At 47.4% G+C, this 25,042-nt stretch overlaps 1 protein-coding gene across 1 annotated transcript in view; it reads right to left on the bottom strand.

Moving 5' to 3' along the window:
* Positions 1 to 25,042, bottom strand: part of Kiaa1549 (KIAA1549 ortholog) — a 123,560-nt gene that overhangs the window by 1,311 nt on the left and 97,207 nt on the right. The window contains 8 exon segments of the mRNA XM_036181813.1: positions 965 to 1,110; positions 5,439 to 5,596; positions 8,692 to 8,738; positions 11,821 to 11,859; positions 11,861 to 12,139; positions 16,442 to 16,595; positions 17,887 to 18,110; positions 19,128 to 19,333. Of these exon segments, the coding sequence (XP_036037706.1) occupies positions 965 to 1,110; positions 5,439 to 5,596; positions 8,692 to 8,738; positions 11,821 to 11,859; positions 11,861 to 12,139; positions 16,442 to 16,595; positions 17,887 to 18,110; positions 19,128 to 19,333 (1,253 nt within the window).

Raw genomic sequence — 25,042 nt, 5'->3', positions numbered from 1 at the left:
AGGAAATTCTTTAAAAAAAATTACTTTCTTTTATTTATGTGTGTGTGTCTGTCTACCTGTGTGTGCATGTACATGTCAGTGTGTGTTTGTGTGTCTGTGTGTACATGTACATATGTCAGCGTGTATGTGTGTGTGCATGTAAATATGTCAGTGTGTGTTTGTGTGTTTGTATGTGTGTATGCATGTAAATATGTCACTGTGTTTGTGTATATATGTGTGTGCATGTACATATGTCAGTGTGTGTTTGTGTGTATGTATGTGTGTGTGCATGTACATGTGTCAATGTGTGTCTGTGTGTATGTATGTGTGCATGTACATATGTCAATGTGTGTCTGTGTGTATGTATGTGTGTGTGCATATACATATGTCAATGTATGTGTGCATGTACATATGTCAATGTGTGTCTGTGTGTATGTATGTGTGTGTGCACATGTACGTGTGATGTGTTCCCATTGAGGCCAGAAAGGGCATCAGATCTACTGGAGCTGAAGTTATTGGTACAGGACAGTTACTGGACAAGGGTTCTAGAATTTGAACTCTGGTCCTCCTGATTGAACAGCAAGTGCTCTTAACCACCCATAAGCTATCCAGCCCCATGAAATTCTTGAGAAAATGAAGTCCTTGCAGAGATTAAACAGTGCTCACGCCAAATAGCTACAAACCTGAAGGGCAAGGGATGCTTTGAAATGCCCCAAGTCACGTACTTATCATAAAACCATCCCAGGTAGTGGTCAAGGTGGGAGCGTCATCGGCAAGCCAGTGAGGATACAGAAAAGGTTAAGATCGTGAAAAGCCACAGTGACCACACCAAAGAAGTGGTCTGGATTTCATTCAGGTCCATGACTTCACACCTGAAACCTGCCTCAGGAAAATCACAGCCATTCCACAAGTGGAAGGGACTTCACCCAACTGCACAACCAAGCTAGGGCAAGAGGAGTGAAGGCTGGAAGGCCCAGATACTCACAGCTTCTCTTCGCCCTGCCTCCTCCTCCCCGTACACAGGCCAGCCTGGTCCCCCATACTGGCCGCCTCTGCCGGGAGGAATTTCCACGGGCTGGGCCCCGATTCGGCTTGCAATTCCCACCTGTGTCAGGTGCTGGATCTGGGAACCTGAAAGGAACACAGTAGTGACCAGGTCAGCGTCCACAGCACAGCCGAAGGGAGGCTGCCAAGTCACCTTCAGCTCTGACCCTTCGAGGATAGGAAAAAATCAGGTATTTTCGAACTCTGCTGATCTCGAGCATCTCCGGAAGTGGCATTTCACAAGAAGGCAGGTGGGAGAGGGAGCTGCTTCCATTCCCCCTCCACATGACCCTGGTGCAAGGCTCCTAACTTCCCACTGCCGCTGCCATCAGGTGTCTGGGGATGAGGGATCACAGATGTCTTGAAAGGAGCAGAAGGTTTTGAGGCTGTAAAGAAGCTGACGTCTGGCACCTTCCTGCTTGTGGCTTTGGGATTCACAAGGACATGAATGCATGATGTGCTTTTTTGCTTAAAAAGCAGGTGATGAGATTATTTAAATTCAGAACATTGGAAGTATACTACATGTTTCCACAACAGCCACAGCACAAGTGACCCCACTCACTAGCTTACAGGCAAGAGGCTGCGAAGGCCAGGCCAGGTGTGGGCGAATTCCCCACGCCCAGACATCAGCCTGTGTGTGGCTACAAAAGCCGGGTGTTCCTGTCTTTCTCTTGTCTGCATCTGGCACATGGAAATACAATACAAATACCTACATTGCAATCAAGGAAGAAAAGGAGGGATCTTTATTTTATTTTTTGGTGGTACTAAGGACTGAGTTCATGACCTTGTACTGTTAGGCAGGTGCTCCACCAGTGAGCTACATCCCAACTCCTCAAACTTGATCTTCTAAACACTCCTAGGATCATCAAGTTTACCCATGGTACAGAAGCTCTCTGGGGGGCCTTTGGGGTAATGTGGCCTCTCTGTTTCAGCCTATTTTTATGCTGTCCAGTTACCCTCAGCTAACAGACTACATTTTAAAAGGAACTCTTCCATGGTCATATCTGGACATACAGCAATAACTGATGGTCAGGTCAAAAAGAAGTCTGGGCCTCTGCCAGGGCAGTGAGCTCCACGTGAGCCCCAGTCTGCACCTGGAAAGAGTGCAGCATGGAAATCATCTAGCAATGTCGTTTGGCACTATCCACTCTGCAGACACAGGCTGCACACATCTTCAGAGGTCACAGATGTGGCCCAGGAAGGGATTTAAAGCATACCTTTCATGTTAAGCCACACAGTGCCTGAAATCATAATGTAGTCCCGACTTTGAATATTGCTTTGATCCCTTAACCAAACAGAGCCGTCTTCCAGCTGATTCAACTGGGAGCCTGGCAGATCTGCAGCCATGACAAGCCCTGTGTCCTCCAGAGGCTGGCTCCTGCCCCTGCTGGGCGTCAGCTCTTCACATGAGCTTCAGTTACCACAGAGGGTTAGTTCAAGGAAGGAGACATAAGGCAGATCAAGCCCCAGACATGTAGGTGGTAACTGGAGGATCCGGAATCATTTCAAGCCTTTCCTGACTCTTTATTTCAAATAGCTGCACAAGGCCAGATATGGTGGCACACAGCGATAATCCGGGCACTCAGGAAGCAGAGGAAGGTGGATCTCAGAGAGTTTGAGAGCCAGCTTGGTCTACACGGTGAGTTCCAGGACAGCCAGACCAAAATAGTGAGAAATAAAGTGAGATGGATAAACAGCTGCACAGTTTACTCCCTGGCTATTCAGGGAGGTACGATTCCCGTTCTTGCTACTCCGAACAATGCTGTGCTAAACATCTTGACGCATATCATTTCCCCTCAATATTTTGGATTTGGGAGCCGGGAATATACATTTTCTCGTGTATTCCAAGAAAAGAAATCACCAAACCAACAGCTCATGAGTCCTACTTACAAACCGGTCCCCAAAGCCCTCACTAGGTGACTCTGCTCCCTGACTGTGCCCCGGCCCCCTCACCTTCCCCGCCAAGATGAACTGGAACCCTCCAAGTGAGCAAGGCAAACGTCCTTCCTCAGGCTGCTCTTGACCAGCAATGAGAACTGTAACTAACACAGCCACAATGCACCAGGACACTAACAGCGGCAGCTGGTGTGTCCTGAAGTGGGCGACACACCGCACGTTTGGGGTACTTACACTTGTCATTTTGTTAAATACTCCAAACAACCTAGGGGCTCAGCACCAGACAGAAAACCGGATGTATATGTAGTCACCACAGTCTTTTTTTTTGGAGGGGGGGGGGGGTTATCAAGAAAGGGATTTTCTGTGTAGCCCTAGCTGTCCTAGAATTTGCTCTGTAGACCAGGCTAGCCTAGAACTCACAGAGATTTGCCTGTCTTTGTCAACCAAGCGCTGGATTAAAGGCCTGAAACACTATCACAAATCACCACATTTTTATGAGGATAATTTCATGGTTGTATTTATCAAGTTTAATCTATACTTCTCTAGTTACTTTTGAAACTAGGCTAGCTTCCTAGTTCTTTTATATGGTGTACACACACACACACACACACACACACACACACACACACACACCTACACTTTTGTGAATAATTTCTTCCTGTTCTCTGCTTATGTCTTCTGAAGGTTCCCTACTTGTCAATTTTTGTGTGTGTGTTTGTGTGTGTGGGGGGGGGTTGAGACAGGGTTTCCCTGTGTCGCTTTGGAGCCTGTCCTGGAACTCACTTGGTAGCCCAGGCTGGCCTCAAACTCACAGAGATCCGCCTGGCTCTGCCTCCCGAGTGCTGGGATTAAAGGCATGCGCCACCACCGCCCAGCAAATAAATAAATCTTAAAAAGGCAAGCCTGGTCTACAGAGCAAGATCTGGAACAGGCACCAAAAACAGACAAACAAAAAAGTAAAAATAAAGAATTCTTCCAATAGATAACATTTTCCATTATATACATTTACACAATTTCTAGCTGGGCAGTAGAGGCAAACACCTTTAATCCCAGTACTAGGAAGGCAGAGGCAGATGAATCTCTGTAAGTTTGTGGCCAGCCTAGTTCTAGGACAGCCAGGGTAGTTACACAGAGACCCTATCTTAAAAAAAAATATTACGTAAGTTCATGTCTTGTTAGAAATCATCAGAAGACAGATTGTAGTTGAATATTTGCAACATCTTCTATGTTCATGGTTTTAACTAAAACTGAATGATGCATCTGAATTTGGTCAGCACAGATGCAGTGTAGCACAGCCCAAATATACAAGTATTGAGAGGAATGAGGGGCTCGGCAAAGAACAGGACCTGGAAAGTAGGAAACCCCACAGAGCATCACAACACACTGTGCTGTGTTCAGCGCAAAATACAAGAATTGTCTAGGATAACACAATAGAAAGATATCCAGTGTGGTGGTTTGAACAGGAATGGCCCCCATAGGGAGTGGCACTATTAGGAGATGTGGCCTTGTAGGAGGAAGTATGTCACTGGGGTGGGCTTTGAGGCTTCAAATGCTCAAGCCAGACCCAGTGTCTCTCTCTCTCTGCCTGCTGATCCAGATGTAGAGCTCTCAGCTGCCTCTCCAGCGTCATGTCTGCCTGTACGCTGCCATGACAATGGACTAAACCTCTGAACCATAAGCCAGCCCCAAATAAATGTTTTCCTTTATAAGAAACACCATGCTGTGGCCATGGTGTCTCTTCACAGCAACAGAACTTTGACGAGGAAGACATCTAGCAATCACTGAATATTTGGAATCAGCCTGAACTACTTGATGTCACCACAGAGAAGTGTACATATATTCCGCAAAGAGAAGCTTCAGGCTGGCTTCACGGGGAGGGGATGACTGGGGACGGCGACAGAGTGAATGGGCTTAAGCCATAAAACACACCAAGGTGTCTTTGCGAAATATACAGGAAACGGGATGAGCCTGGAAGGGCCATAATCTCAAGCAGCACAGATGCTGGAAACAGGACGCATTCCCAAACAGCCCTCGGAGCATTGGCTCTCCGTGAGTTGGAAAGCTGTGAAAGGAGACTGTGATTTGCGGGAGTCAAGTCTGAAGCTTGGGTAAACTGCTGGGGTGATACCAACAGCGGCTACAGTGAACTCCAGCACCGCTGTGGTGGCCACTGCTTGCCCACCAAAGAGCAGTGCTCCCCCCACCCCCCACTGAAACCCTAAAGGGTCTCACAGCTGTTGCACTTACACCTCTGGCGGGCCAATCAGAGGACCATAAAGTACAGTCGTAGGGTGCAGGAGATTGCTCGGCAGGTAGAGGTCCTTGGCATGTAAGCCTGACCACCTGAGCTGGATTCCCAGAATCTATTGTAAAAGCCAGATGGGGCAGCAGCACACATCTGTAATGCCAGCATTCTTAGGGAAAGACAGAAGGCAGAGACAAGGCTAGCGGGCCAGCTACACTGGCTTGGCAGCAAGTGTCCTACCATGCAGAAATGCAAGCTCAATCACCGTACCCACCTGTGGTGCCCCCAACAGGCCGAGGACGGGCCACCGACGGCATCTCCTCAGGGTAGAGCCCTCGGGCAGCAAATGGAGCTTCAGCTGATGACTGTGGCTGTGGGGGTTCAGGGGGGACCAGCTCTGATGATGGCAGCAGCCCTGGGCCGAAGCTGGGTCTGCTGGGAGAGCACAGCACCGTCAAAACCCCTTACCTGGCTCTGGAATTTTATTAGGCTAGCGCCCCCTACAGGTCTTTACCACAGCTTCATGTAATTCTCTATCTCCTCCAGTGGAATACAGGACATTGTCTGGCTCCCTAGGGGCTGCAAGTTTCCTGTTAGTTCAGGGCCCTACCTAGGTACTAAGTCTGAAAGACTGCCAGGAGAAGAAAGGAGGGAGCAGGAAAGGGGAAGGGAAGGGAGGGTAGAGGAGAGGGGAGGCATGTGACTGGAGCCTCACTTTTCAGTCTGGCCTCCCACGCTGCACCCCAGAAAGATGCAACCCAGACCTGAGTTGTTTGATGTTTGCTTTTGGGGTTTTGTTTTTGAAAGAAAAATCTCACTTGTCCATCAAGACTGAAAACCAGTTTAAGAAGTGTTCTCAAACTTTTTAAGTTCTGAACCCCTTTAAACTTAGAAAAAAAAGATGTTGAGGGCTCTGAAGAGCTTCTATGTGGATTCTATCCATAAATATTAACTTTTTCCCCCCAAGACAGGGTTTCTCTGTGTAGCTTTGTGGCTTTCCTGGAACTCACTCTGTAGCCCAGGCTGGCCTCGAACTCACAGAGATCCACCTGCCTCTGCCTCTCAAGTACTGGGATTAAAGGCGTTCGCCACCACCGCCCGGCTCATAAATATTAACTTTATTGTAAGTTAAAATTAAGAACATTTAAGGATACTTCCTTTAAGAATCTATTAAAAACACAACCCTATTACATGTTAGCATAACAATCCTCATGAACTAAACCATCCTCCCCAACCACTCACCTCCCTATTAGTGGGGTACTGCCTTAGATTTGACTCAAATGCCCTTCGCAGAGGACATCTAGATTCTCACACACTTTTTTCATTGTCTAGAGAAATACTTTATTAGTTTCTATAATCAAACCCACAGAGATAAGACCTTATATATTTAATATAGTGTATCATCACTGTACAAATGGGGAAAAAGTTAAGTTTGACATTTCTAGACCACCATGAATGTTGACTTTTGTATTTTTCCAAAGTCAACTGCATAGCTAAAGTTTCCAAAAATCCAAATTATATAGATGCACATATATATTTATATTTCTATAAAATACCAGTAACAGCAGTATGTTATATATCAATAGTAGTGACAGTCTTTCCAGGTTCTGCATTCATTTTAACAAAATTGTAGATACCCAGCACACTTCATTAAAAAAAAATAAAAGTAAAGTAAAAAACAAACCCCCCCCCAAAGAGCACAGTTCCCATGTTTTGTTTTGTTTTATGAGCTGAGGACCGAACCCAGGGCCTTGCGCTTGCTAGGCAAGTGCTCTACCACTGAGCTAAATCCCCAACCCTGCCTCCATGTATTTTATATTGTCATCTGACATGAGTTCCTTTAGGAAAATCTGCCCTTACAGAGGGCATTCTCAGAGCAGGGAGGCGGATGCTAACAATCTGCTAGGAATAATCATCATTTCACACCCTGCTAGATTCTACACCGAAACTCTGGAATCTCACACAGGATTCTGAAGGAACTTCCCATACTCTGTTCCATTAAAACCCACTGTTCTGTCTTCTGAAATCTGTCATTTGGGAAATGCAAATTACGAAGAGTCTATGGATATGGACACACTTAATTTCACAACAGTAGAAAATCCCTCACTGAGCTCGTGCGGAAAAGCCTGCAGGTGCTCAGACACCGTCTGATCCACAGTTGCAGGTGCACGCTAACAAACGCCTGGTTCTCACTAGAATCCCTCTTCTTGGGCACGCCTGTTCCCGTCTGATTTAAAAACTTGTTTAGGTTTACTTAATTTCATGTATATGAGTGTTTTGCCTACATAGATGTATGTGTGCCATGTGCAAACCTAGTGCCCTTGGAGGCCAGAAGAGGGCACTGGGTCCCCTGAAACTGGAATTACAGATGATGTAATGGTCAGTCACCACGTGGGTGCTGGGAATTGAACCCCAATCCTTTGCAAGAACAACAGGTATTCCTAATGGTCGAGCCATCTCTCCAGCCCCTCACTACCTGATTTTTACCTTTTTAAATTTTATTCACTATCTGATTTTAAAAATAACTTCTTCCTCATAAATATTTTGAACTCCGGTGAATTCTACTCAGCAAGTCTACTGAGCAGGCTCAGAGCTCACTGCCAAAATACTTCTCTTCTATGTTTTGTTCACTAAGACTCTTAGCACAAATGGATGTTGTTCCATCGAATGCTGTGTCTACTGAAATGCCATTTTTCCTTCTTTGTCCTCTTTGAAGGAGTATTTTACACAGATCGGCTTTTAACATGCTAAATCACCCCTGTGTTGCTAAAATCACCCCAAATTGGTTGTAGTACAATATCCTTTTTCCCCACCTGAGCTGAGGATCGAACCCAGGGCCTTACCCTTGCTAGGCAAGCACTCTACCACTGAGCCAAATCCCCAACCCTCGATATCCTTTTATGTATTGCTACATGTCTGTAAACACTTGGTTTCATGTGCTTTGTACCTTTGTTCACAAGTAAAATGGCCCTTAATGTTTCCATTTTCACAAGGTCCTTGTTCTTCTAATTCATCCTTTCCTGGCTCTCGTCTCTCTTCCCCACCTCTCACACAGTAGCAGAACTTAAATTCCAGCAGCGTGCGTGCGTGCGTGTGTGTGTTTTGTGTGTTCATAGCTATGTGTGAACATGCACTATGGCACACATGAGATCAGGTAGTCAGGCTTGGTGGCAAGCACTTTATTCCCTGAGCCATTTTGCCTGCCCAAGCACTAGTACTTGTGCAGAAGCATTTTTACCACTGAGCAACCTTCCAAATTCCAACTTTTTACCTTTTCTGGTTAGATCAAGAAAATATTGGGTTGGGGATTTAGCTCAGTGGTAGAGCACTTGCCTAGCAAGTGCAACGCCCTGGGTTCGGTCCTCAGCTCCAGGAAAAAAGAAAAGAAAAGAAAATATACAACCCAGAGTTTGGTATCTGTTCAAATTAACTAAAAAAATATGAGTCTATAAAGCTGAAAAAACAAAACAAACAAAACTCCAGTCTGCATGAGAAAGCTGTGACAGGGTCTCTTCTGGAAGCCTTACCTTGGTAACGGGCCTGATGGGGGTGTCATCCCATAGTCTTCGTATCTCTAGGGGAAATTGAAAAGAACACAAAAATAAACATTAATGCTTATTAGAAAAAGACAATATCAAGCTTACAAACTTAGGTCAATTTTCAGGAATATTATTATTGTTACGTTGTTATTAGGGAGTGTTTCATTGTGTTACCTTAGCTAACCTGGACCTTACTATGTAGAACAGGCTTGTCCTAAACTCCAGTGATCTGCCTGCCCCTGCCTCCTGAGTGCTGGGATTAAGGGAATGTGCTGCCACACCACACCTAGCAAGAACTGTTTTTATTTTGTTTGTTGTTGCGTTTTGTTTTGAGACAGGGTCTCTCTACATGGCCCTGGCTGTCCTGGAACTCACTATGTAGACCAGGCTAGGCTCAAACTCATAGAAATCCACCTGCCTCTACCATCAAAGGACTCGGATTAAAGGCATGCACCACAACGCCCAGTAGGAACTGTTTTCTTATAAAAACTTAGCATGCTACTGGGGTCCTCCATCAGCAAGCAATGATGGAAGGAAGCTTTTCAACTGACTAACTTGTTTATAATTTCAAGGGTTTTTGTTTGTTTGTTTTGTTTTTGTTTTTTGAGACAGGGTTTTTCTGTAGCTTTGCACCTGTCCTGGAACTCTTAGACCAGGCTGGCCTTGAACTCACAGAGATCCACCTGCCTCTGCCTCCTGAGTGCTGGGATTACAGGCGTGCGCCACCACTGCCTGGCTATAATTTCATTTTTTACTTTATATGTAAGGGCGTTTTGCTTGTGTGCACATCTGTGTACCACGTGTGCAGTGTCAGCAGGGCCAGAGGCGGCATTGGATCCCCCAGAATTGGAGTTACAGATAGCTGTGAGCTACCATGTACAGTTGACAGACTGTCCCCATCCTGTAAGCTGACTCGTCACACTGCTAATTGTTTGCTTCACTGTGCCCAAGCCTTTTAATTTCATGTCATCCCAGCCGTCAGGTCTTGGGGTTATTCTGTGTGCTACTGGAGCCAAGTTTTAGAACTAAAAATTCAAAACTGGGTGAATTTAAAAATTTAAAATGGGAAGGGAAGGGAAGGGAAGGGAAGGAAAGGAAAAAGGAAAGAAGAAGTGGGTTTCACGTGGCATTTTCATGCATATGTGCCATTACACCTCGTTCTTATCTGTCCCTTCCCAGCCCCTTTCTTCCCTCAAACAGTCTCTGCTCCTGCTTTCACGTCACTATTCCACTACCCCTGTCTCCTTGGGACCTCTCCCTGCCCCTCATGGCCCCTTCTCTACTTTCATGCTCTACATATACATAAAACTATAAATCTAGAGTCTACATAAAGAGAAAACATACTATCTATTTTTCCAAGGCTGGCTTATTTAACATAATGATCTCCGGTTCTATCCATTTCCCACAGATGATTTCACTCTCCTCCACTGCTGGACAAAGCTCCACTTCGTGTGCAGCACATCTTCATCTGTTCACCTGCTGACAGGCATGGAGGCAGGTCCCTACCAGCAGCCGTGTGAACAGTGCAGCAATCCACATGGGCGGGTGCTATTTCTCTGGTAGGCCGACTAGCAGCCCTTCAGGACTGCGGAAGCACGGCAGCAGTTCCGTCAGTTCCCATCCCCACCACAAGTAAGTGTTCCTCTCTCCCCACATCTACCCCAGCATCTGCGTCTGTCCTTCCTTCCTTCCTTTCAGACAGGGTCCCACAAGGTAGCTCTGGCTGTCCTGGAACTCACTATGTAGACCAAGCTGGCTTGGACTCACCCAGATCTGCCTGCCTCTGCTGACATGAAAGGCATGGCCACCACACCTAACTGATTATCCAGATCCGAATCCTTCATCTCATGTGTTCTGAAGTAGTTTAATATTTACTATTATAAAGCTGTGTTTAATAGTAAAAACAGTAACAACTAGATGGAATGGCAGTTCTCCCACGTGACAGCAGCTGCCCATACTGAGGAACCCTCCATCTCTTACCTTGAAGGAAATAATCTATGTTGAAAGAATCATATTAACCTCATACATATATATGGAGAGATAGACAAGACACCCCCAGGATTACCTTAACACAGGTTTAAAAACAAAAAATCAGAAAAACCCAGTATAAATATTCACCAACCAATGAACTTACATTGTAACCTATTAACTTCTCTCTGGAGTTAATAAATCACAAACCTCTTGGTGCAATCATTTCATCTGAAACTAGTGGAAAGCAGTATGAGTGTCATTTCCTTGAGTTGAACTTCTATGTTTTCTCTTAAAGAGAATTTGGGGCAGGGGGAATGTCCAGGTTTGAGGACCCTGAGTTGGATCCCCAGCACCCACATCATAATCCAGATACAGATAGGTGACGGCACGCACTTGTAATCCCAGTGTTGGGGAGGCGGAAACAGGAGGAAGAACCCTTTGGCTTACTGGCCAGCTAGCCTCAAGGAACTGAGAGAAAGACCCACCTACCTCAACAAAACAGACAGCGTCTAAGGAAGAGCATCTGAAAGTGATCTCTGGTCTCCACATGCCTGGGCACCCACATGCACCCGAATGTGAGCAAGCACCAACCCCATCCCCCTACCCCCTCACACACCCACACACTCACATACAAAGAATTTGACAAAAATAGACAAGATATAGTAAGTACGAATGATAACAACAAAGGGATATGGGCAGCCAGCATTTGCAAATGTCCTTATCTGTACTTGGACTTGTGCCCCTGCCCCCACCCCCCAGCCTTGGGAACATCTCCAGGACCAGGTGGTCCAAGGACAAGTTGAACAACGTGAGGAGTTTCTATGCTGATCCCTTTACAGAAAATCAACGAGAACACGCCGACAACGAATCTCCCCTTTGTGACCCTGTGAGGAAGCTGGGAAGATGCTTCCTGTATCATCACCTGCATCCCTCCTGCACCAGCATCACCTGCATCCCTCCTACATGAAAGGATGCCTCCAACACCAAGAATTAATTGTAGTAGAAGATTAAAACTAAGACCTACCAAGCAGCTTTAAATCTAATCAAACGCAGCCAGAGTTTTTCAGCGAGCCTTCAAGTGATACAGTTAGGTAACAAAACTCAAGCCCTGTGCCCAGAAGAGAATTCTAGGAAGCTAGTACTTACGCTGCAGGGGTTGTTGGCTGTCTGGGCTGGACTGTAGAAACGACCCCCACTGTGTGGCTCGCCTTTCTTCCCTGGAAGGGGTACTATTCACAGGCAGGCTGGCCGGCACCCCAGGACCTGCTCCCACAGCACTGGGAGGCTGGCTGCTGGGAGCCACGAGGGCGAAGGCGTCATCCAGGAGAGAGTGCATGGTCTGGCGAGCCTCCTCGATGGACGGCTGGGGTGGGATGTACTGAGATGCCGAGAAGGGCAAGCCTGGATACCTGCTCAGCTCAGCAGAGGACGGCGTCTGCACATCGGCCGGAAGGTCAGGATCAGACTGCATGAGAGGCAACAAGGAGAATGACATGTGTGCTTCCCTGGGGGCTGGGGACATAGCATGAAACAAGGTTCTGGCGCAAAGTGGAATTTAACAACGGTCCTGCTGTGTGGGGAAGGGTTTGTCCTAAGAACTGAAAATCATTACACAATATGTACCCCGTTTTGTGGGAAACATAGACAACTGGAGAAAAACCAAGTGGGAATATTCAACTTCTTTTCTGTAAAACTCAACCACATGAAATGGATCTCAGAACTGGGTAGACATCTTCCCTGAGAACCTAAGCAGCCACAATTCACACTTCAAAGTGCGTACACTACACAAATCCAGTCAACTCTCCATGGGTGTACAAACCAAAAGGAGGAGCAGCCTATTAACAGTCAGAAAACACCGTGTCTATGTATAAGTAATTCAAATAACTGTTTAAAAACTGTTTGCATGGTAATTAGTGACAAATATTAAGAAATTATGTCTCTAAAATGGAGGTATCTGAGCCATTAAGAAAAGCTGAATGTCCTTCCTATACCCACAGTTTAAGAAGCAAGAATCAGAGAAACTAGGAGGCTTTAAAAAAACAAAACAAAACAACTTTCTTCTTTTTCATTTTATTTATTGAGGCATGGTCTTACTATGTAGCCTTGACTGGCCTGGAACTTTCTATGTAGACCAAGATGGCCTTGAACTCCGAGAACCACCTGCCTCTGCCTCTGCCTCTGCCTCTGCAGTGTTTGTGTGGTGTGTGTGTGTGTGTGTGTGTGTGTGTGTGTGTGTGTGTGTGTGTGCGCGCGCGCGCGCTCAGATCCCAGTGGAAGGCGCTCACCTACACCCCAGAGCCCCAGCACTCCAGGCCCTTGCCATCTCATCCTCAGACTTTAAAGGAGATGGAGACACTTTTAACTTCTGGAGAAGGACAGACAGGTTCTGAGGCTGGGAAGGGCAGTTCCATTGGGTTCCCCCTGGCACTGGAATCAAAAAAGCCAGAAACCCAAAAGGAGGGCCACAAAGTCAGAACTTCCCACACCTCTGTCTCTTCCGCGGCCTCTTCAGGTCCCAGCCTCTACTGTCAGAACCTGAAGGTCAAGAGTTCACTTTCCCACAATGCCTCACAGGGAGACAGAACCCAACAGACGAAAACCCAAGGGCCACAAAGTTAAGACTTCCTAAGGCGCTTGCTTGGTTGGAATTTAAATTCTCCTCTCTTGAGTTCCGGTCTGCTGACCCTGTTCTGATTCAGTGCTGCTTCGTTCAGACATGAACAGACATCAGGTCACCCCAGACAGGGCCTCCATGCTACTCAAGTGTCGCCAACAAGTTTCCCTGGGGTGACTTACAGGAGAATTCTGAGAGACTTCAAGGGGCATGGGCAACTGACCGACAGCTACGCCATCAAGAAAATCTGCCTCCTGGCAATTATTAATCCTTATACGTTCTTCAGAAGGGAGGAGCTTTGGGTTTCCTGAGCCTCCTCCTGCCTGCCTCAGGACAAACACGACAGCTCTGATCTCTAAATGGCCATGGCCATGAGGATGGCGTTTTACAACGGACTCCTGCGCCTGTCATTTTTCAGACGTATGCACGGAGCTCCTCTAGACTTCGTGGTTCTCGCCTTGTGAGAACCACGATGCAATTCTGCAACTCTTAGTGGGCTCTTAAAAGAGCAGCCTCACATCCTGGTTTAGGTTGGTACCTGCTGCCTTGGTTTAATCACTGATAGCGCCTCCGTTCTCTTCCAAGAGCAGCTGGTCTGGATGCTAAATGACATTGGGGAGGAGGGAACCTTGGTGTGTTTTGCTGCTGCTGTTGTTGTAATGAGATAAGATCTCTCCAAATGCCTGGGCTCCAGCAACCGCCTGGGCTCCAGCAACCGCCTGGGCTCCAGCAACCGCCTGGGCTCCAGCAACCGCCTGGCCGCAGCTGGGACTATGGATGGGCACCAGCAGGCCGGGCGCCAACAAAAACTTTTAGTCAAGAGCCAGACAATAAATATTTTAGGTTCTCCAAGTCATAAAAGTCTGTCACAGCACAACTCAAAAAGCAGCCAAAGACAGCATTGAAGCAAGGGCGTGGCCGCCTTACAAAAAGCCCAGTGTTGACCAAAACAGCAGTGGGCTGGATGTGGTCCAAGGGCAGAAGTCTTCCAGGCCCAAACTAGAGTGGAGACTGGCCAAAAGGGGTTGAGGATTTTGGAGGACAGCCTTCAAGGAGAATTTATTTTGAGAGAAAAACTGGAAAATTCCAGATAATTTAAAACTATGCAGTGCACATATGGTCTTGAAGGTTTTAAAAAAAAAAAAATCTAACTAGGAAAAGGTGAATTCTGAGAAAGGCATTATTTTTGAAGCACACATCACAAAATTTCAGGCAGAGTCAAAAGTTAAGTACACCTGGGAAGGATTTTCTGAGCAGGGACTCTTTGGAAAGGCAGTCTTAGAGACAGAGTCCGAGGAGGTTCCAGGAAGGTTCTCCCATCAACTCTTGGAGGAACCCTGCACTGCCTATGAGAGACGAAAAGGGAGAAAACAGAGGCGGGTCCAAGCCACGCGCAATGGCATCTGCCTGTGGTCCCAGCACTCAGAAGGTTGCTTTAGCTAGGATTTCGAAGCTAGCCTGGGCAACATAGCAAGATTTTGTTCCCCCCAATAAAGTTAAACCCAAAAGGAGAGCCCAGGACACCATGAGGGAAGCCTGACATTTGCCATCAATGAAGACGAGTGAAGGAAACATGTCACTCCCTACACAAAATTCAACAGGAGGACGGAACTCCAGGGCTGGAAAACAAGGACTTCCTGAGGCCCCCTTGGGAGGAGCCCAGGCTGGCCAGGAAAGCTCATGGGGGAAGGGGAGGGATGCTGTTTCTTGTCCTATGACTAGTTCCACAAAAGCACTAGGTGACTATACGGAAGGCCTCTGCGGACCGTTTCTCTAGACTGAGCCAGACACCATCAGTTCTTGGACACATGCTTCCCAAACACTCCAGCAGGAAAGGAACATCCATCTGTTGCAGAAAAAGCTGGGGTATGTATGTGTGTATGTGTGTGTGGGGAGATTTCTCCCCGGTTAGGGAGCGCCGCATTCAGAGAAAGGAAGAGAAACTACCCAATTCCTTTGCTCTCCAGTGGCATCAATAATTAGCCGCTCTAGCTCACAAGAACCCTCATGAGCAGGTTATGAAGGTCACAGTCAGGCTTCAGAGCACACTGAACTCACAAAGAAGAACCTGTTTCTTCCAGATGAACTTGACGGCATTAGACCACAGCCTTACGTCAGTACCGTGCTTGGTACATTTGTACACACATTTTGAATGTTTTTCCATATTAGGTGTCATTTAGGGGGAAAAAATGGAAACCTCAAATAACTTAAGTGCTACGGGGCGATTGTGTCCATCACAATGCTTTCTCTAGGGACGTGTGTGTTGCTAAGGTCACATAAACAAAGCTGGTGCCCTAAGTTTGCCCAGCACAGTAGGGCTGGGTCCTTTCCGTCCCCCGGCTGCCAGGGAGCTGTGTCCTTTCTCCCTCTCTTCCCAGGGCATCTCTGTGTCTCGTGCTAACCGTCCCTTGAGAAACTAGGTTTCCTCTTCAATGGAGCCTGTGTGTGTATGTCACAATGTATCAGTGTCTGCCTTCATCACTTCAAGCCACACTGTCCATTTCCATTGGAAAAAAAAAAAAAGGGTTTTCATGCTGATTTCTACTAAACTCTTTTTCCATGAAAATTGTGTGTGTGTGTGTGTGTGTGTGTGTGTGTGTGTGTGTGTGTATGAAGGCTGAATATCCCTAACCTGAAATCAGAAACTTTCTGAGCTATGACCTGATGCTCAGTTGGGGATTTTGAACATTTCACATTTGTAGACTTTCCTATTAGAATGCTCAACTGGTAAAGTCTGCACACACGTTCCAGCGTACCCAGTATCTGAAGCAGTGTGGTTCCAGCATTTTGGATAAAGGAGTCACAACTGAGTGTTCACTCTATGAGTGTGTGGGGGGTGTGCAGACAAAACAGGAAATATCCAAAAACCCCTGAACAACCGTCAGAGCAGAGAGAAAACCTAGATATTTTTGTTCTTCCAATTAACCTCAAGCAGCTCCCACTTCGAAGGCAGATGGGTTGGCACAGAGAGGAAAGCCTGGGACACCCTCTCAGGCGTCACCCAGCAGCGTCCGGGCTGCTCTGACTCAGGCTTTGCTACCTGGTGCCCTGGCACCCACGGTGCACAGGGCACCAGCCACTACCGTGCACTCTCCTCTCTCATCACGGCCCCCTCCTCAGAGCTCCCACCCTGGTTCCCGAGGGATTACGCACCGGGCATCCAATATAGGCAGAGTTGTGCACACCCGGGGGCCGCTTGTATGTGCCATCACTGTCTGTGGTGATGAGTCTGTCTTTCTCAGCATCAGCGGGGCAGCCATTGACCTGGTGTTTCCGGCGTGGCTTAGGAGAACGTTTGATCCGTGAGCTGACAGGAAAAACAGAAATTATCTTCACAGGAAATAAACCTGTCAGCCACTGGCTTATCAACACCAAATGTTTTTGTTTTGTTTGTTTGTTTGGTTTGGTTTTTTTCGAGACAGGGTTTCTCTGTGTAGCTTTGCGCCTTTCCTGGAACTTGCTTGGTAGCCCAAGCTGGCCTCGAACTCACAGAGATCCGCCTGCCTCTGCGTGCGCCACCACCACCTGGCCCAAATGTTTTCTGAATGCCTACAATGGGCTGGCCACTGTAGGAAAAGCTCCAGGGATTCTCACAAAGTGACAGCCACAGTCTGGACCTACGGACCAGACCAGACTGACCCAGAGACAGCAGTCTGTACTCAGATCATCACTTAATGACATGGCCAGTCAAAAGGTAGCAGGTCCAGCTGAGCGCTATTAATACCCCACAGGTGACCTGAATGGGTGAACAGATCTGAGGCTGAGGAGGGACAGAAGAACCTAGGAAGTGCCAGCCCAGCAGGCTAAGAGCCAGAAATGGCTGCAGATGACCCTGGGGGCAAGATCAGAGGGCCCTCCACTGTAATCACAGCTCCGTGTGGCTGGCCACAGACAGAACCGAAATAGAGGAAGGTGCCATCTGCTCCAGGGGTACAGGTTTGGGCATAGAAAGACAAGCTTATTGTTTTATTTATTTCTTAGAGTGTGGGTGTTTTGCCTCCCAGAAAAGAGCACTGGATCCCCTGGGACTGGAGTTACAAATGGTTGCGCATCACCATGGAGGTGCTGGGGATCAAACCTATGTTGTCCGGAGGAGCGGCTACAGCTCTTAAGCTATTTACCCAGCCCCAATGTATTTACAGAAAACACGCCTACATGATGGGGCAGGGGCTGCCAGATGGGGAGGTGGGACCAAACTGTGAGAACAAGCATGGAGACCTGCCACACTACCTTGGGACTATCCAGGTGATAAGACACAGAGGTGAGGAGTAAGAAGAGGGAATGGGAGGAGCTAAGTGGGTAGGGGAGAAGCTGGCTGTACAAAGAGAAGGTAGGTGCATAGTTTGATCAGACAGAGGAAGCAGACAGGGCTAAGCTGGGATGTGCAGATAGAACCCCCGTCCTCCCCAGTTCCTTCCCTCCCCAGGAGCCAGCTCCTCTACTTCCTGCACGCCTACACCACCTCTACAGAGACCTCTTCAATTCACTGTCACGGACTATCAACCTGACATGACCAGGATTTCTGTGGTAGGCCCCAGTCTCCATCCTGCCCTGGGTCTAGTCTGCCTGACCACCGTGTCCCTGGGGCCCCAGCCCACCTCTTCCTGGGCTCTATGAACACAGAGGGCACACTGGCTGCGGGGTCCAGGATCTTGTCGATCTGCATCTGTGCCCTACGGTACACTCGGTGCCGTTCCTTGGTGTCGCCAGACGACAGGTCGTCCACCACGGGGAACTCGTAGTGGCCTCGGCGTTTGGCACGCAGGCGGATCTTGTTACGGTGGTGCTCGATCTCCGACTTATGGCGCAGTGCGGACTGGATCTGTGTGCCGGGGGCAGGCAGCAAGAACCAGCACTCAGGGTGTCTTCTCAGGTTTCTGGGACACTTCCCCTGCAAAGCCCTTTGAGAGACGCCCTCCTTTCCCAACTCTGCACTTGCTCTATGGGCTTGATGGAGGCACCCGTGGGGGTGACAGAGAATGGACACTGTCGACCCCGAGTGGTGGAGAGCCAGCCACCTACTCACTGGTGATCACCAGCTTAGGGAAGGCTGGCCCCAGTGTTCGAGCCGGGGGTGGCGGAGGCAGAGAGCGCAGCCTTCTCAAGGTTGCTCGTATAATGCCCTTCTGCTAATCTTGTCAGAATGCATCGTGGTCCATGGCTAGGGTTGGAGTTTAAAAAGAATCAGGGGTGTGTGTGTGTGTGCGTGTGTGGGGTGCTCCAGAGGCCTCACCACGAGCACAGGGGCTGCTGGCAGTTGATGATGTCTGAGAGGGGTAGAGTCACTTTTTCTTTGAGGGCGTGGTGACCGCCAGGTGGCCCATGCCCAGTGGGTGGAGCTTATTATTATTATTAATAATGATGATGATAAGATAAAGACATGAAGTTTGGAGGGAGATAGGTCAGGGGGTCTGGAGAGAGTTGAGGGGGTGGATACACTGCATGCATGGACCAAATTATCAAAGGATAAATAATACATTAAACAATAAAATATAGGGTGTGTGTGTGTGTGTGTGTGTGTGTGTGTGAGTGTGAGAGAGAGAGAGAGAGAGAGAGAGAGAGAGAGAGAGAGACTTCTGGCTTGTTTTGTTTTTTGATTCTGAGACAGGGACTTTCAGTACAGACTGAGCTATGTAGCCGGAGTGACCCTTCTGTCTCAGCCTCCAGGGTGCTGGGATTGCAGGCCGAAGCCACCACACCCAGCCCCAGTGTTGTGAATCAGGTGCAGTGGTGCATGCATTTGGCAACTGTCTGACACCAGGCCTTTCACTCATTATTCCAGCACTGACCGAATCAGGACATGAGCTTTCTATTCATCGCTTTCATTAAAATCGAATACCTCCTTGTTGATTTTGTTGGTTTCTGCTACTCGGTCGGCCAGGACAGGGTGCTGCACAGGGGGTGCTGGGATGGGCTGCATGGCAATGAGCTGGATCTTACTGGGGACCCTCCGGCTGGCCTCTGAGCTTCGGGAGATTCGGTCAACGTGCTCGAAGATGGAGGCTGAGGACTGCTGCTCATTGCCTGAGGTGGGCAGGGGGGCACCTGGAACAGACAGGAGGCACGTGAGCAGGAAAGCACCAGAAAGCCGCAATAAGGAATCAAAACTATGCACCATCCCTGAAGGCATCCTTGGTCTTTGACCAAAGCAACCAAAATGTCTAGTTTAGCAAATATGATCTCTAGAAAATTATCTCTAATGAGCCAGGCAGCAGTGGTGGCACACGCCTTTAATCCCAGCACTCAGGAGGTAGAGCCAGGTGGATTGCTGTGAGTTTGAGGCCAGCCTGGTCTACAGAGCAAGATCCAGGACAGGCTCCAAAACTACATAGAGAAGCCCTGTCTCAGGAAAAAAAAAAAAATTACAAATGAGAGGGGGCTGGAGAGATAGCTCAGTGGTTAAGAGCACTGGCTGTTCTTCCAGAGGTCCTGAGTTCAATTCCCAGCAACCACATGGTGGCTCACAACCATCGGTAATGAGATCTGGCGCCCTCTTCTGGCCTGCAGGCATATGTGCATGCAGAACACTATATACATTAATAAATACATTAATTTAAAAAGTTACAAATGAGGGCTGGCAAGATGGCTCAGCTGGTAAAGGTACTTGTGCACAGGCCTTATTGCTTTAATTCAATCCTGGATCTCATGAGGGGACAGAGAACTGACTCCTGAAAGCTGTTCTTAACCTCCATACATGCCATGATGCACACCTGTGTGTGCACACATACAGACACATACATACACTTAATAAAACTACAAATGTGTTGAGGAAAGATGTGAGAAAGTCATTCTGATACTATGTGCCAAAGATGACTCAACTGTTTGTTTGTTTGTTTTTCCTATATGTAGCTAAAAAATCTTCATAAAGAAAAAGGAAGGCTCATTTGAGAAGAGTGTTTTGTAGCATGTTTCAGGGCCTGGGTCTGACATCCAGAACCACGAAACAAAACATAGAACATTTGAGTTTGCATGCCTGTAATCCTAGCACTCAGAAGATAGGGACAGGAGGAACAGGAGTTCTAAGACCATCTCCAGCTACACAGAAAGTTCTAGGCTAGCCTGGGCTACATGAGAGCCTTATGAAAAGGGAAACAGAGAGGAGGGGAAACAAGAGCTCTTCAGCAAGCCAATGAGAAGTTTGTAGAGTTTTCACTAAAAGTATTCACAGCAGCTTTGAGCTCTCACTATCCTCTGGGCACCCACTAGCCTGCCAGCAATTAGCTATGAAAGCAACATGATGAAGTCTTCCCGTGGCATGGGGTGGCAATTGGGTCCAGGACCCTGCAGGTCCCAAAGTCCATCAACTGGACTCAGCCTCTTCTAAAACAGTATCTGCCTACACATACAACCCAAGCACGTTGTCCTGCAAGCTTTACTCACCTCTAAATTACATATTATTGTTGATACAATGTCAATGGCTACTTTAACATTTACAGAACAGTGACAAAAAAGGTTACACACACATGTAACATACATGTAACTTAAAAATACCTATTTGATCTACAGTTGTTGGTTGAATACGGGGACGTGGATATGGATGGGTTGGTTGAACTCCAGGAGGAGGGGGATGGGACAAAAGAGAGAGGACTAGAGCCACACAGGGGGACACCAAATTAGCTGCGGGATGCACTGTGATGTACACCTTTAATCCCAGCGCTCAAGAGACAGCAGCAGGTGAATATCTTTGAGTTCAGTGCCAGCCTGGTATAGATTGTGTGTTCCAGGCTAGAGCTACACAGTGAAACTCTGTTTCCAATATATATAGAAAGACAGTATCTTATATAATGACTGGCTTTCTCCAGTTTCTCATTGTCAATGAGGAATTTCTCTAGTGAATATTATATGTACCAGAAATAACCCTGGTAAAAATTTAAGTTTAAAAAGAAAAAAGGGGACTGGAAAGATGACTCCGTGGGTAAGAGCACTGACTGCTCTCACAGAGGACCCGGTTCAGTTCCCAGCACCCACATGGTGGATTGTGGTCGGCTGTAACTCCAGATCCAGGTGATCTGCGCCCTCTTTAGCCTCCTCAGTCACCAGGCACAGATGTGATCCATCAACATATATGCAAAAAACCACCAAAACACGTAAGAGAAGGAAGGAAGGGAGAGATGAAGGGAGGGAGGGAGGGAGGGAGGGAGGGAGAGAGAGAGAGAGAGAGAGAGAGAGAGAGAGAGAGAGAGAAAGAAAGAAAGAAAGAAAGAAAGAAAGAAAGAAAGAAAGAAAGAAAGAAAGAAAGAAGAAAGAAAGAAAGCCAGCCGGGTGGTGATGGTACATGCCTTTAATCCCAGCACTTGGGAGGCAGAGGCAGGCAGATCTCTGTGAGTTCGAGTCCAGCCTGGTCTACAAAGTGAGTTCTAGGAAAGGCAGGGACTACAAAGAGAAACCCTGTCTTGAAAAAACAAAACAAACAAAAAAGATAGGTAAGGAGGGAGGGAGGGAGGGAGGAGGGAGGGAGGGAGCTCAACAGAGTTAGCTGGGTGAGAAGAGGGAAGAGCTGGCTGGTCACTGAAAAACTGGTGCTTTCCCTTAGCCAGTCAACTATGGACACCCAGACATTGTTTTAAAATGAACAGCCAACAGAAGGGGTGACAGCAGTTAGAAACTGTTTGCCAACAAAAGTCAATGGTCTGTAAGCTCTAGTGAAAATGGGAAGTGTAGAGTGGGGGTCTCCTGACTATAAAAGAGCACACGTTGGCAAGGCAGGCTGTGGGGAACAGGGGCTGGTATTTTACCTAAGGAACGCACGCCAGTGCACTGTAAGTTGTGGGTTTTCTCTTGATCTGAACTATATGTTATCCCAAGGGACTAGAAACGATGTGTACCCCTCCAAACGAGCGGCATCTCTTAACGAGCAGACATTCTGATGCTCTTGGGCTGGATGACCTAACTGCTAGGCCAGCCAGGCACTCCATTTACCCAGTGGCAGCTCCTCAAGCTGCAGGATTAATGACTAAAAAGAGATTAACCTTGCCCGAAGGCCAGCCTTGCTGATCTGAACTTCTAAGGAAACAGAAAAGTCACAAAGTTGGCACGTCAGCCCCCTCTCCCCTAGGATGGCAGAGCACTCCTGCTGCCTTTGAGCCTAGTGGTTGAGGCAGGGAGCTCCCCCGTGCTGTCACCTCTGCCTGGTCCCACCTGAACCGCAGCCTCCACCTGGGTTCCCGTCCATCCTCTCAGCTGAGGTCACAGAACTTCAATAAATCACTCTCCAGCGACAACCTTCAAGGCAAGCAATGCCCAGACCTCAGGCTTCACTGCCAAACTGCTGGGTAAAGGCAGAGAAGAAAAAGATCCCCCAGCTCTTGCCTTGTCCAGGGCCCAGCCCTTCAAGATGCCTGGGAAGGGTTTTTTTTTTTAACTTTGTGTTAAATTATAATATGTGTTATGTTATATGTTGTGCAATTTAAAGATTACTTAGATAATAACAACCCATGGGAAGCGTAATAGATGCTTAGAGGTGAATGTGTGAGGAATCCTGCCTTAAGGCAAGTAGGGATTTTTGGATTAAAAAGCCTTTCTCTTTCAATGTTCTTTTTAAAGGGTAATAATATAAATTACACTGCACATTCAAGAAATCTATCATCTATCTGATGACTGCAATAAATAATATATTATCTATTTTAAAATAGACAAGAAATGGCTGGCAGGAGGGCTCAGCGGGCAAAGAAGCTTGCTGCCAAGCCCGACTCGAGCTTGAGGCCCAGGCCCCACGTGGTGCAGGGAAAGAGCTGACTGCTGCTATCTGTCCTGCGACCCCCACATGTGTGCACACCACATGCACGCACACCACATGCACATGCACAACACACACAGCAAACAAACAAGGAAATGTGAACCTTTCAAACACTGAGAGAAACTTTAAGTGTTCTTACATAAAAACATGGCAATTGTGATCTCATATAGTAAATAACTCGATTTCACCATTCTGTAACATATATATGCTTTTTGTTTTGTTTTGTTTTTTGAGACAGGGTTTCAGTCTGTAGCCCTGGATGTCCTGGAACTCACTCTATAGACCAGGCTGGACTCAAATTCATAGATCCTTCTACCTCTGCCTCCTGAGTGCTGGGATTAAAGGTGTACAGCAGCAGCAGCAGCAGCACCACCACCACCACCACCTGGCAGCACATTTAAATATATAAATAAACACAATGTTGGAAGAGCACTTGCTCTTGTGGAGGACCCAGGTTCAAGTTCAGCACCTAACCACATGGGACTCATAACCATCTGCAACTCCAGATCCAGGGGATCTGATGACCTCTTCTGACCAACCACCTTGGGCATCAGGCACACATGTAGTACACACACATACTGGCAGGCAAAACACTCATACACATAAAATTGAAAATGTTCGGGTTGGGGATTTAGCTCAGTGGTAGAGTGCTTGCCTAGCAAGCGCAAGGCCCTGGGTTCGATCCTCAGATCCACACACAAAAAAAAGTTTTTAAAAATCATATTATAAGTATATATTTAAAAAATTAAATAAATAAAAAACTTGAAAGGAAAAAAAAATTCCTGCCATTTAAGATCCCAAGAGGAGCCGGGTGGTGGTGGTGCATGCCTTTAATCCCAGCACTCGGGAGGCGGAGCCAGGTGGATCTCTGTGAGTTCGAGGCCACCCTGGTCTCCAAAGCGAGTTCCAGGGAAGGTGCAAAGCTACACAGAGAAACCCTGTCTCGAAAAACCAAAAAGAAAAAGAAAAAGAAAAGAAAAAGATCCCAAGAGGGGTTGGAGAGATGGCTCAGAGGTTAAGAGCACTGACTGTTCTTCCAGAGGTCCTGAGTTCAATTCCCAGCACCCACATGGTGGCTCACAACCATCTATAATGAGATCTGGTGCAGATAGAGCACTGTATACATGATAAATAAAATAAATCTTAAAAAAAGAAAAGACCCCAAGAGGAAGGCAATATGCAGGACTATACAATATCGGCCACGCAAAGACAGAGGACAGAGAGCTCCTCAAATGCTTCGATGGAAGACGACTTTAAAAAGTATTTCATCATTTACAGATAAACATAGTTCATCCACACCATTCCTAAATCGGGTGGCCCTCCAGCCACAGTGAGGCTGAGAGCACTGAGCTGTCTTCCTCATCCTATCTCCAGCACCAAGCACATTCCAGGCTCTCAGGAGAAACGCTGAAGGGTTCTAGCGGACGGCAGTCACCATGACTCAGTTTACAATATTCTTCCTTGAAGAGGCCTCTGGGAATTGCCTTAATGAGAAATTGAGAACTAGGCTTAATGATCTCATTTCAGAAATGAGCCCTCATATATGTAGCTAATCAGGTTGAAACAATGAGCTCACCGGGCAAAGACCTTACCAGGCCAAAATAAATGTCTATCAGTTCCCATGAGAGATCCTAGCACCTGGAGCTCGTGGATTTCAAGTCAATGAAGTTCTACCTACTTCAGAATCACACACTTGCACACGTGAGAACATCGAGAAAGCATTGGGGGAGAGGGGACAGTGTGGTGGCACACACCTTTCATACTAGCACCCAGTAGGTAGACACAAGTGGATCTCTGGGAGTTCAAGACCAGCCTGGTCTACAGAGTAAAATCCAGGCCAGCCAGAGCTGTGTAGTGAGACTCTGTCTTAGCCACTCGGCCCCACAAAAAAGCACTTGGCAGACCATTTCTAGTAGGTGTGTTCCTGAGGAAAAGGAGTTAGATACCCTGGGGGGACAGCCCTGACACCCTGAGCCTGACTGTTCTTGCTCAAGGACACACACGTGCCCCCCCCCACA

This window comes from Onychomys torridus, chromosome 3 (genome assembly GCF_903995425.1).
Source record: "Onychomys torridus chromosome 3, mOncTor1.1, whole genome shotgun sequence".
NCBI lineage: Eukaryota > Metazoa > Chordata > Mammalia > Rodentia > Cricetidae > Onychomys > Onychomys torridus.
Note: the sequence above shows the minus strand (reverse complement) of the source record. Positions and strands in the feature narration are given on the sequence as shown.